Source organism: Phyllobates terribilis, unplaced genomic scaffold, assembly GCF_046119375.1.
Source record: "Phyllobates terribilis strain yellow unplaced genomic scaffold, ASM4611937v1 Scaffold_4__5_contigs__length_816908805, whole genome shotgun sequence".
Lineage (NCBI taxonomy): Eukaryota > Metazoa > Chordata > Amphibia > Anura > Dendrobatidae > Phyllobates > Phyllobates terribilis.
Window position 1 is genome coordinate 236,458,857 of NW_027362764.1, and position 15,831 is coordinate 236,474,687.

Below are 15,831 nucleotides of genomic sequence, written 5' to 3' on the forward strand. Positions count from 1 at the left end.
GTCGACTGTTCCTTTACAAGGGAAAGTTGTGCCGCAGAATGGTTAACTCCCGGACGCATGAACTAATCTGGCAAGTAGTGGTGCCAAGAAGAGACGCAGCTATGGTGATGGAGGCATACCACGACGGAGCTGGGCATTTCGGATGGAAGAAGCTGGAATTTCTGCTGCGCGGGCGGTTCCATTGGGTAGGCATGAGAGGAACCATCGAGAGGTGGTGCAGAGATTGTGGCCCATGCAACTTAAGAAGGAGGGACCGTGCCAGCCAGAAGACTCCCCTGCGGTCCATCATCACCAGACAGCCGTTGGAACTGGTAGCCTTGGATCATGTAAAACTGACCCCAAGCAGAAGTGGCTACGTCTACGCATTAACCATCGTGGATCACTACTCCCGGTTCTTGGTTGTCGTCCCCGTCAAGGACTTAACGGCTCACACAGCAGCTAGAGCCTTCCAGCAGCACTTCTGCCGTCCGCATGGATACCCGGAGCAGGTGCTGACGGACCAGGGGCCTGCCTTTGAAGCGGAGGTCTTCCAGGAGTTCTGCACCCTGTATGGATGCCGGAAGATAAGAACAACACCCTATCACCCGCAAACTAATGGACTTTGTGAGAAAATGAACCAGGTGGTGATAGATCTCCTGAAAACATTGCCCCTGGAGGAACGCAGTCTGTGGCCTGAGAAGCTGCCCGACCTGGTGGACCTATACAACCACATCCCTGTAGGTTCCACCAACTGTACCCCGGCTTACCTAATGAGGGCAAGACCTGGTAAGCTTCCTGTTGATCTGGAAATGGGAGTCCTGACACCCGAGGACACTTCACCAGAAGCCAACTGGGACACAGAGAGGCAGCAGCAATACCGAAAAGTACAGGAGAGCGTGGAGCGTAGTCTCTGTCAAGCTAGGGAAAGACAAGAGAAAACTTACAACCAGTATGCTCCCGCTGTTCCCCTGGTGCCCGGAGAGCAGGTCTTGAAGAGGAAAAGACGGCTCCACAAGTTGGACGACCAATGGGAGAAGGACCCGTACACCGTACTGCCCTCAAGCCACGACAACCCGAAGATCTGTACAATCAGTAAAGACGGAGGGGAAACCACAGCCATTGTATCCCGGGATCACCTAAAGAAGTGTCCCGAACAGCTACGGAACCCTGAAGAGGAACAAGAGGACCCTCGACCCGTAGAGGAAAGGGAAGATATGGTTAGTACTGTGCTCGGAGACTTCCCTCGGTCTTGGACTCAAGTCAATGGTGCTGTTGTGGTACCCGTCCTCACGTTCCTCCAACCAGCATCCCAAGTGCCTACGGAGACACAGGTAGAACTGGAAGAACAGCCGGTCCAGGAGGCAGAAGGCCCCACACAAGCAGACCAGGAAAATCAACCCTCTGCTTATAGTGAGCCTGCCATACCCCTAGTGAGCCAAAGAGTCCGTAGACGGCTGCCCAGTTTACCCTTGACAGCCCCTATACCCTGTAGCTCAGGACCAATCAACCAGCTCCGTAGGTCCACTAGGGTCACTAGAGGCCAGCTGCCCATACGGTGGAGGATCTAAAATGTTCAAGCTATTTTATTAATGTTTACCTGTTTATTGTTGCTTGTGTATAATTATGTGTTTCTAGTTATTTATAGGAGTCTTTGGTGGATTTACCGGGAATCCTTTGTGCATATAGTTGGAGCATAACCCAGGACGGACTGAAAGACTGTTAAGGACTCGGGGCAGGACAGACCCCTACCTGGTTACGTCTCCCTGTGTTGGTGAAATGGACACCCTTGTTTTCCTCAAAAGTTACACCCGGTTGCGGACACGCCGTGACCACCTTATGTGTTGTCTCTATTAGAATGTTATTGTTTGCACCTTGTTATGTTTACAAAAGTATGTTTAGTCCCGGAGTACTAACTTTCACTAGGGGGGAATGTGGCACCCCAGGGGTCTGGTCTCCACAGTAATAGCAATGTTATGTCTGAGAGCAGGTGGGAGGTCTCTTGGTCAGGAATCCTATGCATGCCACACCTCCTGCCCAGTCCTGGGAGGGGAAGAACTTCCCCTATATAAAGCTGGGGCTGAGGCAGGGTTAGTGAGTAGAGTAGAGTAGAGAGAAGAAGAGAAGCAGCATAGGAAAGAAAGATCAGGAGCTCAGTGGGAGCAGTGCTAAAAGGAATCAGGGGCTGGCAGCTGAAGAGCTCGCCCTGATTGAAGAGTTACCACCGGACCCGGAGTCCGAGGCTGTGGGGATTAACCCAGACCCAGCAGCAGAAACCGCCCGGCAGGGGATTTCAGGTCCTCTGGCCAAGAAACCCGAAGGCACGGTCACACGCGTGGGACCAGCACCGCCGTCGTGGAGCGGAAGCCACTAGAAGGCCCCGAGTCACCGGCCATACAGGTGAGCACCACACGGTACACTCAGGGACGTGGGCTACCTTTACCCGCCTCTAGCAAGGAAGCCAGAAGAGTACAATTAGTTGGGGAGGCCTACAACACCGCCTGGCCAAGGGGGATCCCATCTGCTCAAGGACTGAACAGGCCCCGACCGCTAGCCAGTACTCCGGGAGGGTCTATCTTTGTCACCAGTAAAGACCCTGAACTACACCGCATCATCTCTGAGTGGTTCCTACTACCCCCATCATCCACGTCGGCTGCCCTGAGGCCATACCCCTCCCGTTGGGGGTGATATCATCTACGCTGCACCATCCTACCACCGGCCTCAGCGGTCTGCCCTGCAGCGGAAGCTCCATAGCTGCATTCAACGGGTGGCGTAGTCGTCCTACATCTACTGCTAATATACCGCCACTTAGTCTGACTCCCTGGGCATGGACCGGGTCATCGCCACGAGACTACTACCCCTATCCGATCCGGCTCCGGGTAGGCTCCCGCGTGCGCAACGCTGCGCGACTCAGGCCCAGGGGCGCGTCAGCTTCACACCACCAGACTCCACAGCTGCGGCCGCCGGCGGGGCTGTAGCCAGACACTGTAGTGTGCAGCGCTCAGCACCTCGGGGCACACCACCAGACTCCACAGCTGCGGCCGCCGGCGGGGCGGTAGCCGGACACTGCAGTGTGCAGCGCTCCGCACCTCGGGGCACACCACCAGGCTCCACAGTTGTGGCCGCCGGCGGGGCTGTAGCCGGACACTGCAGTGTGCAGCGCTCCGCACCTCGGGGCACACCACCAGACTCCACAGCTGCCACCGGCGGGGCTGTAGCAGGACACTGCAGTGTGCAACGCTCCGCACCTCGGGGCACACCACCAGACTCCACAGCTGCGGCCGCCGGAGGGGCTGTAGCAGGACACTGCAGTGTGCAGCGCTCCGCACCTCCAGACTCCACAGCTGCGGCTGCCGGCGGGGCTGTAGCCGGACACTGCAGTGTGTAGCGCTCCGCACCTCGGGGCACACCACCAGACACCATAGTTGCGGCCGTCGGCGGGGCTGTAGCCGGACACTGTAGTGTGCAGCACTCCGCACCTCGGGGCACCACCAGGCTCTACAGCTGATGCCGCCGGCGGGGCTGTAGCCGGACACTGCAGTGTGCAGCGCTCTGCACCTCGGGGCACCACCAGACTCCACAGCTGCGGCCGCCGGCGGGGCTGTAGCCAGACACTGCAGTGTGCAGCGCTCAGCACCTCGGGGAACCACCAGACTCCACAGCTGCTGCCGCCGACGGGGCTGTAGCCGGACACTGCAGTGTGCAGCGCTCCGCACCTCGGGGCACCACCAGACTCCACAGCTGCGGCCGCCGGCGGGGTTGTAGACGGACACTGTATTGTGCAGCGCTCCGCACCTCGGGGCACCACTAGGCTTCACAGCTGCTGCCGCCGGCGGGGCTGTAGCCGGACATTGTAGTGTGCAGCGCTCCGCACCTCGGGGCACCACCAGACTCCAAAGCTGCGGCAGCCGGCGGGGCTGTAGCCGGACAGTGCAGTGTGCAGCGCTCCGCACCTCGGGGCACCACCAGGCTGAACAGCTGCGGCAGCCGGCGGGGCTGTAGCCGGACAGTGCAGTGTGCAGCGCTCCGCACCTCGGGGCACCACCAGGCTCCACAGCTGCGGCAGCCGGCGGGGCTGTAGCCGGACAGTGCAGTGTGCAGCGCTCCGCACCTCGGGGCACCACCAGACTCCACAGCTGCGGCAGCCGGCGGGGCTGTAGCCGGACAGTGCAGTGTGCAGCGCTCCGCACCTCGGGGCACCACCAGACTCCACAGCTGCGGCAGCCGGCGGGGCTGTAGCCAGACACTGTAGTGTGCAGCGCTCCGCACCTCGGGGCACCACCAGGCTCCACAGCTGCGGCCGCCGGAGGTCAGCGTCATCCCTGCGTGTTCAGTCACGTGTCCTGCACGCACCGCCTGCGTCAGTATCGGAAAAGTAAACGTTAACGCGGTCAACGGCCAGGTCACAAATTCAAACTTTACCCGCCCACTCCCTTCCTCCCGCCAGTGGCGAGACGGCGCCAAATGTTTACTGACTGACACCGGCTCCAAAGCAGCCTGTACAACTGATAGACTGGGCCAGATAAGTGTCCGCTCCGGACGGTGCCGCGGGCAGCCTGGAGTAACATGCCCGGCGCCTCCTCACAGCGGCAGCCCTGACCCGGCCGGAGTGCACACAACGTAAACTGCCGGGAGAAGTAGCCGAGCGCGCACCCGCCACAGGAAAGGCAGAACAAAGGATCCGGCGCGGGGGGACCTGCTGGCGCCGGCTTCGTTTCCCTCTCTGCGCGCTCATAGGTCGCTCTGGCTTAGAGCGCCGCTTCAGCGACCAATGAGGGTAGAGTGGTGGCCGCCGGTGTGGGCGTGGCTGCGGCGGGGGACAGGGTGGGCGGGGAGAGGAGGATCAGGGAGGTTAGTTTGGCGCCCGGGACCGGCGCTGCTGAGTGAGCTCGGGTGTCACTTATCCTTTTGGGGTGAAGCAGCAGAACCGGCGGAACAGCAGGAGTGGCGGCGGAGACAAGTACCCGTACGGTAATGCTCGCGTGTCCCGTGTGCTGGTGCCGGGGGGGCTACACTATGGGCCCTGTGTGAGTGCAGGCGAGGACAAAGGGGCCGCCCCCAGCCTGGGAGGAGGAGGGGCTCCGGCGGAGCACAGCGCTGTGTGCAGGATGGAGGTGCGGGCTCGGGCTGCACAGGTGCTGCGGGAAGTTCACGGAGCGAGGCGGCTGTCGCGATATGAATGGGGAGAGCTGTGCTAGGTGTGACCCACGACATCAGTGATCGGGCAGATCGCACCACAGTAACTTTCTCACTCACTATCTCGGTATGTACCTGCAGCAGGTATTACTGAGCCGTGGAGGCGCCGCATGTCGCGATATTATGTGCACGAGTGTCCAGTTCTCGTCTCATTAGTGATGGCTGATTGGGCTGCAGGTGGGGATGTCTGGCCCATAGGGGGAACAGCTGCTCCCCGGTGACCCCTGAGCACCGTGCAATGGGGCACTATGTACAGGAGGCCACCTGCTGTTACAGTGCTGCCATCATGCATGCCACCTGAGGGGGTCCCGCTATCCCACCCCAATACACCCGCCATCTCCTTCAGTGGAGACGGCCACCCCAACGTATGGGGAATGTGTAAGCTGGAGATTATCACAGGAGTCAGGTAGTGTTTGTATGTAGCTGTGCTGGGCCCCCCTCATCCCAGTCTGACTGCAGGGCCTTCCTGTAAGGAGGTGCAGGCAGTGTGTACAGCCATCACTTACGTCATGGTATGGATCAGAGCCTCCGCTTGGCCTGGTGGACATGACTACATGTTGGCAGTCATTCTCATAATCCAAGGGATAATGTCTGTCCTCCCCTCCCCCAAATGCAGCCTCCATGGCTCAGTACAATACATACATTGCTGTCACTTGCCTTTGGCTTCTGTCTCCCATGTCAAGCAGCCCCATCCTCATGTAGCAGGCGCTTTGATGTCACTACCACATTGGCTTTTGGGCATTTTGGCATATCACAGGCATGATTAAGAGGCGCAGGCTGGTTAATACATTTTGCATGTCTTTGGGCAGTCCATCCATACACCAGAAAATGACATTCACATTAATCATTAGCCATCATAGGTCATCTGGCCCTCATTTTGAAGCTCCGTTTGAGGCCTCAAACCTGTTGCCCCTTCAGTAAGTACCACTCACTTGGCCCATTCACAAAACCAGAGTCTTAAAAGTATGGGACACCAGTTTTGTGGCATAGAGGGGATATAAATCTCCCCTACTGACGTGAATAATGCCCAAGGCTGCATTCACACAACTCTGTACAGCCTGTATTTTTTTGCTCTGGCAGCACACTGACCCATAGAGTCTTATTGAGCCATACACTCATCACAAGGCTTGTCCTATTCTCCAGGGCTGTGGAGTCCGCAAGCCAAACCTCCGACTCCTCCATTTCCATGACTCCGACTCCCTCATACATGGCTCATGTGTAAGTGATAAATTTACTGCAGCACAGATTCATCTCAGCTAAAAGTCTAGACCCTTAGATCAGGAATAGGACAGACATTTATAGGACATTTCATAACTTTCCCAAATTCTTATGAAAAAATATTCCCACAAACTGTATTGTACTACTGTACCCAATTTATTATATATTTTAGGAGTCTGTGTTGGTCCATTTTATACCGATTCCAATTCCATGACTCCCGACTCCACAGCCCTTCTATTCTCTTCAGACTTGGCCATGAAAGTCTACGGAAATCCATATTAATCAGATGAAACACAGAAGATATTCTTGTATTTTAGAGTTCGTCAAAGTTTCTTCAGTTAAAGGGATTGTCCGGGCTTAAGCTACATTATGTGACCGCAGACTTGTGAATCCTCACTTTGCATACACTACATGCTGTGAGGATTCTCCGGTGCCGGAGGGAGCAACATGCGCCTGACTGCAAGTATGTGATTTGCATGCATGCAGTCACGTGCTTAATATATGGGTGCGGTCTCACTCAATGCAAGTGTACAAAGTGAGGCTGGATACAGTCTAGATGGAATGTTCTCTGCAAATATGCAAATCACCATCTTGCAGTCACGTGTCCCCCACCCCCTCCCTGTGCCGGTGAATCCTCACAGCGCGCAATGTGAGGAATCACATGTCTGCAGTCACATGGAGTAACTACAGACTTGTAGCTTAAAGGGGTGGTCTGTAGTCCAAGTACATTTCACTCTAAATCCCTATCTACTGCTATAATCTAAACTAATTTCTAATATACTTGAATTAAAAATTCCCTACTGTTTCCAAACTACATTATCTATTTGCTTTTCTATTTTTTTTCTACTTCCTTTCTGATGACGCTTCATTTGAGTATCTCAGTGCATGCTGGTATATTCAAGTGAAGCGTCTTCAAGGGGCAGAGGCTGCGATCAGTGACGCTAGTTCCTTCTCTGTCACTGTTCACAGTAATAGCATGTGCTATGTTGTCTGCTCAGATCAGCAGTGACAAGCCGGCAACAGAGCGTTGTCAGAATACCCAGCGTGCAGAGACTAGCACCGCCTCGCAGGTGACGTCACTGGACTCTGCACACCAGGTAAACCTGATAAATCCTGCTGTCAATCTCTGACAGCCCCATTTAACAAGCACCGGCAGGGGGCACGTCATTCCACAGCCCATCGGCGCACCTGTGAACTGATCGTGGGGCGCCAATGGGTTGTCATGACAGCCGGGGGTCTGCTGATGACCCCTGTGCATGTCATTACAATCCCCCTGTGAAAGCCAGCCTGTGGCTGGCATTCATAGGAGATAGTTTTTAGCTATTCATTCCCCCTTTGCCCCATTAAAAATAAAACCATTAAAAGAAATTACACATTTGGTATCGCTGCGTTCATAAAAGTCCAATCTATCAAAATTATTATTTAATTATATAGCACCATTGATTCCATGGTGCTGTACATGAGGAGGGGTTATATACAAAATACATGTATCACTTACAGTAAATGACTAACAATCACAGACTGGTACAGAGGGAAGAGGACCCTGCCCTTGCAGACTTACAGTCTACAGGATGGGGGGTTGCAGCAGCTCAGTTGGTGGTGAGGCGGCAGTGGGGTCATAGAATCATAGAATGGTAGAGTTGGAAGGGACCTCCTGGGTCATAGTCTCCAACCCCATGCTCAATGCAGGATTCACTAAATCATCCCAGACAGATATCTGCCCAGCTTCTGTTTGAAGATTGAAGACTTCCATTGAAGGCGAACTCACCACCTCTCGTGGCAGCCTGTTCCACTCATTGGTCACCCTCACTGTCAAAAAGTTTTTTCTAATATCTAATCTGTATCTTCTCCCTTTCAGTTTCATCCCATTGCTTCTAGTCTTTCCTTGTGCAAATGAGAATAAAGATGATCCTTCTACAATGTGACAGCCCTTGACATATTTGTAGACAGCTATTAAGTCTCCTCTCAGTCTTCTCTTTTGCAAGCTAAACATTCCCAAATCCTGCAACCGTTCCTCATAGGACATGGTTTGCAGACCGGTCACCATTCTGGTCGCTCTTCTCTGAACTTGCCCCAGTTTGTCGATGTCTTTTTTTAAAATGTGGTGCCCAAAACTGTACACAGTATTCCAGATGAGGTCTGACCAAAGAGGAGTAAAGTGCGATGATGACTTCATATGAAATCATCAGAATGGGTCATCAGAATATAAAGTAAATTAATCTGATCGGTAAATGCCAGAATTATGCTTTTGGTTTTTTTTTGGCTGTCACAGCATTGCATTGAGATTCAATAAGAGGCAATCAATACATCAAATCCACCTCAAAGTGGCATCAATAAAACCGTCGGCTCAGGGCGCAAAAACTAGCCATCACTCAGACCCTGAAAAATGAAAATGTTCTGGGTCCTCCTAACAAAGTGTAAACTGTGCAGCTGCAAATCCGTGAGGCTGCATGCCCACTATGCGTTTTTCACACGTTTTTGCCGTGGAATTTCTGCAGCGAAAACACTTAAAAAATGCTTGTGAATATGTGCCCCATGGTCCCCAATGATAATCCACATGTGCTGTGCACATGCAGCGGAAATTTCCGCTGCGGATTATCATTGCGGAAAAATATGCAGCATGTCCATTAATTTTGCGGACACGCAGCGTAATTGCCGCCATTGACTTGCATTGAATCGCTTAATATCCGCATGACTACATGTGCACATGTGGATATTAAGCGATTCAATGTGTGGATGGTACCCGGGTCTGGAGAAGAGGAGACTCTCTCCTCCAGACCCGGGTACCATTGTACCTGTTAAAAAAAGAATTTAAAATAAAAAAATAAACATTATACTCCCCTTCTGATGGCCCCCAGTCTTTTCTCCGCTGCGTCCGGTCACTTGTATGGCGCGCGGTGGTGTGAAAGGACCTTCCATGATGTCATTTAGTCATGTGACAGGTCACGAGACCGCTGACATCGGCGGTCGCGTAACCTGTCACATGACTAAATGACGTCATGAAAGGTCCTTTCACACCACCGCGCGCCATACAAGTGACCGGACGCAGCGGAGAAAAGACTGGGGGCCATCAGAAGGTGAGTATAATATATATATATATTTTTTTTTTGCCATTTTTATTCTATTTTTCAACTATTAACTTGGTCACACTATATAAATCCATGCCAGTTGCAGGGATTTATATTGTGTGACCAAGTTGTCAAGCACTTTTCCAAGTGATGCTAAAATCGCTTGGAAAAGTGCTTGATAACCCGCGTGCTAAAACGCTTGGCAAACGCTTCTACATGGCAGGAAAAACGCATGTAAAATCCGCATGCGTTTTTCCTGCCAGGGAGATGCGGAAAAAATATGCAGCATTTCTGCATCGTGGGCACAGAGCCTTATGACTGCAGGCATAAGCAAACAAAAGTACAACAGCCTTGGACCTAGCCAAAATCCTGCTCTAGGAGTCCATGGCACAGCATTGTTGGCCATACTGTTTTTTCATTAATAAGCTCTTTGGCCCCGTTTGGATTCATTAAAGTGTTTCTGGCATAAAAACACTTTGAAAGCGTGCAACATTTTTGCTCAACAGGAGGTTTCGCAAGCATTTTGGCATTTTCATGCCAGTTTCATCCAGCTCTGGAAAATAGGCAAAACTTAGACAGGTCGTGGCAACGTCCGCTCGTGTAATTCATAGCGAGTTGTGGCATGCATTATGCTAGAAATCTTACTCCAGTCGCTTGACTGATGTGATTTGTGGTGAGGTGCATGCTAGTTTTAAGGTGTTATGTCTCTTGGAAAAAAAACTCACAAAAATGAAAATTAGCTCTAACGGGAAGGTTAATTCCAGGGTACTGTATGTATATAGAAGTACATAACGTAAGGTACTAAACACACTAGGTGGACAAAAGTATTGGGACACCTACACATGTGCTGGAGTTTTCATGACCCAGTTTGAATACATTGACATTAATTTTGACGTTGGTTCTCACTTTTCAGCTAAAACAGCTTCCCTTCTGGAAAGTCGTTCTATGGGATTTTGGAGAGTGTTTGTGGGAATTTTCACCCTTTCTTCCAGAAGAGCATTTGTGAGGTCAGACACTGATGTAGGACTTAAGGACCAGGTTCACCATCTCCATTCTAGTTCTTCTCAAAAGTGTTCAATGGGGTTGAGATCAGGGCTGTGTGTGGGCAAGTCAAGTTCTTCTATACCAAACCCGCTCAACCATGCCTTCCTGTGGGTCTTGCTTTGTGCATTGGGACATAGTCATACTGGGACCGAAAAGGGTTACCCCCCAAACTGTGAACAAAGTTCCACGATGCTTCACTAAAGGGGATTTCTGGGCAGGTATAAATTTCCTGAGGATCTGTATTAGCCTGTATCATGTCGAGTACTAACAGTGTGTAACATATACTGTTAAGATTCTGCTGTGTTTGACAGGTCGAGCATCTATCACGTGACTGCTCATATGTCATTTCACAACTATTTTCTCTTCCTGCTTTTCTCAATGTTTCAAGCAGGAAGCAAAGCCAGTCGACACATGACTGCAGCAGTCATTATGATGGCCACTCAAACAGAGCAAAACCCTAAGGGTATGTTCACACATGGTGTTTTTCTGCATTTTTTAGACTGCATATTTCGTGCATAAAATCCGCAGCGTTTTAAAAGTACCAGCCTAATATATAAGATTCTGAAATCTCGTGTACGTGCTTGTTTTTTTTTTCTGAGCGTACTTTGAGCCCTGAGGCATTTTTACTAAAAGAATGTGAATTCTTTCAGCTTTTCACCCATTCAAATAAATAAGTGAAAAACGCACATAAATTGTGTCAAAAACTTGTGTATTGTACGCAGCGTTTTATCTGCCACAAGTCTGGTTTTTGGTGGGTGGGGGGGGGGGACTTCCACTTGTGAACATACCCTAAGTGTGTATGCTGCAATCTGTAGGATTCATGAGAAGTCCCTGGCAAACCCCTAAGATTTCCTTCCACTTGAACTAAAGGGCTTTAGGGCAGCCCCTGAAAACTAAGTTTGTGTCTGATTGGGATAGTATGTTTTAGTGGATGAGTGATGCTCTGGAGTAACTTTGTAGATTATAATTGACAGGAGAACATTATTATTATTTATTATTATAGCGCAATTTATTCCATGGCGCTTTATATGTGAGAAAGGGGTATACATAGCGAAAACAATTACAATAATCTTGAACAAAACATGACGCCGACTGGTACAGGAGAAACGAGGACCCTGCCCACGAGGGCTCACAGTCTACAAGGGATGGGTGAGGATGCAGTAGGTGAGGGTAGAGCTGGTCGTGCAGCGGTATGGTGGAGCGAGGGTTACTGCAGGTTGTATTCTTGTCTGAAGAGGTGGGTCTTCAGGTTCCTTTTGAAGGTTTCCACGGTAGGAGAGAGTCTGATATGTTGGGGTATAGCGTTCCAGAGTAGGGGGGATGCATGGGAGAAATCTTGTATGCGATTGTGGGAAGAGGGGAGTAGAGAAGGAGATCTTGTGAGGATCGGAGGTTGCGTGCGGGTAAGTACCGGGAGACTAGGTCAGAGATCTATGGAGGAGACAAGTTGTGAATGGCTTTGTATGCCATGGTTAGGGTTTTGAACTGGAGTCTCTGGGTAATGGGGAGCCAGTGAAGGGATTGACAGAGAGGAGAGGCCAGTGAATAGCAGGGGAACAGGTGGATTAGTCGAGCAGCGGAGTTTAGGATAGATTGGAGGGGTGCAAGAGTGTTGGAAGGGAGGCCACAGAGCAGGAGGTTGCAGTAGTCGAGGGAGGAGATGAGGGCATGCACTAGTGTTTTTGCAGATTCAAGGTTGAGGAATGTGCGGATCCGGGAGATATTTTTTTAAGTTGGACTCGACAGGAAGTGGAAAGGGCTTGTATATGTGGTTTGAACGAGAGGTCAGATTCCATGGTTACCCCAAGGCAGCAAGACTAGGGAGAGTGGACAGCCATTGACGTTGATAGATGGGTCACTTGGGGAGTGGGGGGGGGGGGGGAGTTGAGTGAGATGGTGGAAAAATGATGAGTTCTGTTTTGTACATATTAAGGTTCAGAAATCTAGCAGAGAAGAAGGATGAAATAACGGACAGACATTGTGGGATTTTGGTTAGTAGGGAGGAGATATGAGGTCCAGAGAGGTAGGTCTGTGTGTCATCGGCATAGAGGTGATACTGAAAGCCATGAGACTCTGAGCTGTCCCAGGCCTAAGGTGTAGATGGAGAAGAGCAAGGGTCCTAGAACTGAACCTTGGGGAACACTGACTGATAGGGGGCAAGATGAGGAGGTGCTGCGTGAGTGGAAGACACTGAATGTTAGCTATGAGGAGATAAGGATAGGGCCAAGTCTGTGATGCCGAGAAATGAGAGTCTGGAGTAAGAGAGAATGGTCCAGGAAGAGTAGGACAGAATAGTGTCGCTTGGATTTGGCAGTTAGTAGGTCGTTGGTGACTTTAGTCAGTGCAGTTTCAGTAGAATGGTGCAGTCGGAAACCAGATTGTAGGTGGTCGAAGAGGGAGCAGGAAGGTGGGAGGACAGTTCAGAATGGACATGTTGTTCAAGTAGTTTTGAGGCATAGGGGAGAAGTGATATGGGGCGATAGCTAGTCAGAGAGGAAGGGTCAAGGGAGGGCTTCTTAAGGATGGGTGTGATTGGAGGCATGTTTGAAGCATGAGGGGAAGATGCCAGTTGTTAGTGACAGGTTGAAGAGGTGGGTTGGGGTTCGGATGAAGATAGTGGTAATGTTTGGGATGAGGTGGGATGGGATTGGGTCTTACAGTCTTGTGTTTACAGGTGGTGAAGTGTGATTTGGAGAGTAAAGAGGAAAGTTGATCTTCCGTAATGGTGGAGAAAGTGGTTTTGGAGGAGGAGGGTTGAGTGGATATGACAAGGGGCTGTGGAGACTTTAGGCAAACGCTTTGTCTGATGGTGTCAATCTTCTGCTTGAAGAATGAGGCAAAGTCTTCGGCTGAAATAAGAGGAGAGGGAGGAGGCACTGGGGGGTGGAGGAGAGAATTGAAGGTGTTGAATAGTTGTTTGGGGTTGTAAGACAGAGGATATGAGAGATGAGAAGTATATTTGTTTTGCTGCAGTGAGTGTGGACTTGAAGGTAGTGAGGGACTGTTTGAATGCGATGAAGTGCTCATTCGAGTGGGACCTTTTCCAGCTATGCTCAGCGACCCTGGAGACCCGTCGCAGTTCTTTGGTTAGGCTGGTGTGCCAGGGTTGCCTGTTGATTGTGCGAGCTTTGATATGTGTGAGGGGGTGACCGATTTGAGAGCTGCAGCTGTTGTGGTGTTGTATAAAGTGGCAGCAACGTCTGCATCGTGTAAGGAACTAATGTCTGTAAGAGGGAGAAGGGATTCAGAGAGTGAGTGTAGGTCAAGGTGTTTAAGATTTCTGCGAGGGTGTGCAAGTTGGTGGAGTGGGGATTGAGGACCTGGAGAGGAGAGGGTAGAGAATGTAAGTAGGTTGTGGTTAGAAAGAGAGAGGGGTGAGCTAGAGAGGTTAGACAGGGAGCAGATTTGGGTGAAGATGAGGTCCAGATTGTGGCCATCTGTGTGGGTGGTTGCGGAAGACCACTGAGTAAGGCTGAAGGAGGAAGTGAGGGATAGAAGCTTGGAGGCAGCTGAGAGGGAAGTGTCAATGGGGATGTTGAAGTTGCCCATGATAGTGGGGATGTCAGTGGAAAGGAAATGAAGTAGCCAGGTGGCTACTACATAAAAAAGTATGTGAAGAAGTAGCTGGGCCAGAGACCTATGGAAACAACTGCCTATATACAACTTTGTAAGTTATTAGTATTTTGAACTGACTGATGAATCATTGAAATGTTTTTTTTTTTACACGTTCCTTCTTTCTGACATTTCTACATAAATGTCACAGATGGGAAAAACCCCTGATGGCATTTGGTCTGTAGTTTATGAATAGTAGACAAAAAAATGTTTGCATAGAAAACTTAGATTTGCCAGTCATGTTTATGATTTTATATGTACTATTCAAAACAGTTGCTTTCACTGTTAAAATGGAAAAACCCCAAATAAACACAATTCTCTTATACATGTACTGCTGTCTTCTGTTCCAGAACTGCAACTTACAGGCCATGCATACCTTTCATGGAATTTTTCTCATTGTTAACTTCCTTTCAAAGTCCAGCAACTTTCTAAATAGTCTTAATAAAATGTTTGCTATCATTTTCCTGCTGCAGAGTAACTTAGTCCTTATCTAGTTCTGTAAAAATGCTGCAAATTTGACTGAGCTCGGTTCTTGTGACAGCTCTCTCTCTGTTCCCCCCTCCCTGCTTTCCATGTTAGGCTGTGTGCACACGGTGCGTTTTTGCTGCGTTTTCTCAGTACAGATTTGTCACAAGGCCTGAAGGGTTTAAGGCTGCGTGCACACGATGCGTTTTTCATGCGTTTATGCTGCGGAATTTCCGCAGCGTAAACGCATCAAAAACGCATGGTAATCCGCACCCCATGGTCCCCAATGGCATTCCGCAATGTCAATGCACATGCTGCGGATTTTTCTGCAGCGCAAATAAATCCGCAGCATGTTCATTAATTTTGCGGAAGCGCCGCCATTGACTTGCATTGAGACGCATAGAATCCGTGTCTGTACATTTGTACAAGCGGCTTCTATGCGTCTCTATGTGCGGATGGTACCCAGTTCTGGAGGAGAGAAGACTCATCCAGACCTGGGTACCATTGTACCTGTAAAAAAAGAATAAAATAATAAAGTTTATATTCACCTGTCCGGCGGCTTCTCTCTGCTTGCCGGCAGCGCTTCTCCTTCCAGGACCTGAGATGACGTCGCGGTAATGTGACCGCAGGCTGTCTCGCGAGATGCCGGCAACCCGAAAGAAGCCAGGACGAGCGCTGCAGCACACGCCAGGGCATCGGGGGTGAGTATAGCTTTATTTTTTTTATTTTTACGGTCACACTATATAAATCCATGCCGGTTGCATGGATTTATACAGTGTGACCTAGTTGTCAAGCACTTTCCAAGTAATGCTATCGCCTGGAAAGTGCTTGTCAGTCCGCATGCAGAAACACATGCGTTAACGCATGTGGATACGCATGTGAATCCGCATGTATTCTGCAGGAAAAACGCATGCACAATCTGCATGCGTTTTTTCTGCCAGGGAGATGCAGAAATGCTGCAGAAATTTTCTGCTTCATTTCTGCATCGTGGGCACATAGCCTAACTGATGCCATCAACGTGAATGAGAATCCTGAAGCCTCATGCACACTTTGCTTATTTGTGACTTGCAGACTTAAATCTGCAGCCTGTCCGTTCTTTTCAGCGGTTTTGCTGCAGATTTCACCCATACTAATGAGTGGGGAAAAATCTGCACCAAAAATGGAAGTAAGAAACATACGTTTTTGCCACTGCGTTTTTCCTATTTGGTGCAGAGATTTCTGCACCAAATACTTAATGTGTACATACCCTTAG

General features: G+C 50.4%; 1 protein-coding gene across 4 annotated transcripts in view; it reads left to right on the top strand.

The window, feature by feature from the left end:
* Positions 1-4,780: 4,780 nt before the first annotated feature.
* EZH2 (enhancer of zeste 2 polycomb repressive complex 2 subunit) overlaps positions 4,781-15,831 on the top strand; it is a 57,278-nt gene continuing 46,227 nt past the window's right edge. For 2 of the 4 annotated variants that reach the window (XM_073678172.1, XM_073678173.1), the window contains exon 1: positions 5,028-5,239. In XM_073678172.1, the coding sequence (XP_073534273.1) occupies positions 5,156-5,239 (84 nt within the window). In that variant the 5' untranslated portion in view covers positions 5,028-5,155. Of the gene's footprint in view, positions 4,948-5,027; positions 5,240-10,865; positions 10,966-15,831 lie in introns of those variants that run through there. The other 2 variants (XM_073678174.1, XM_073678175.1) reach the window with 2 other exon arrangements.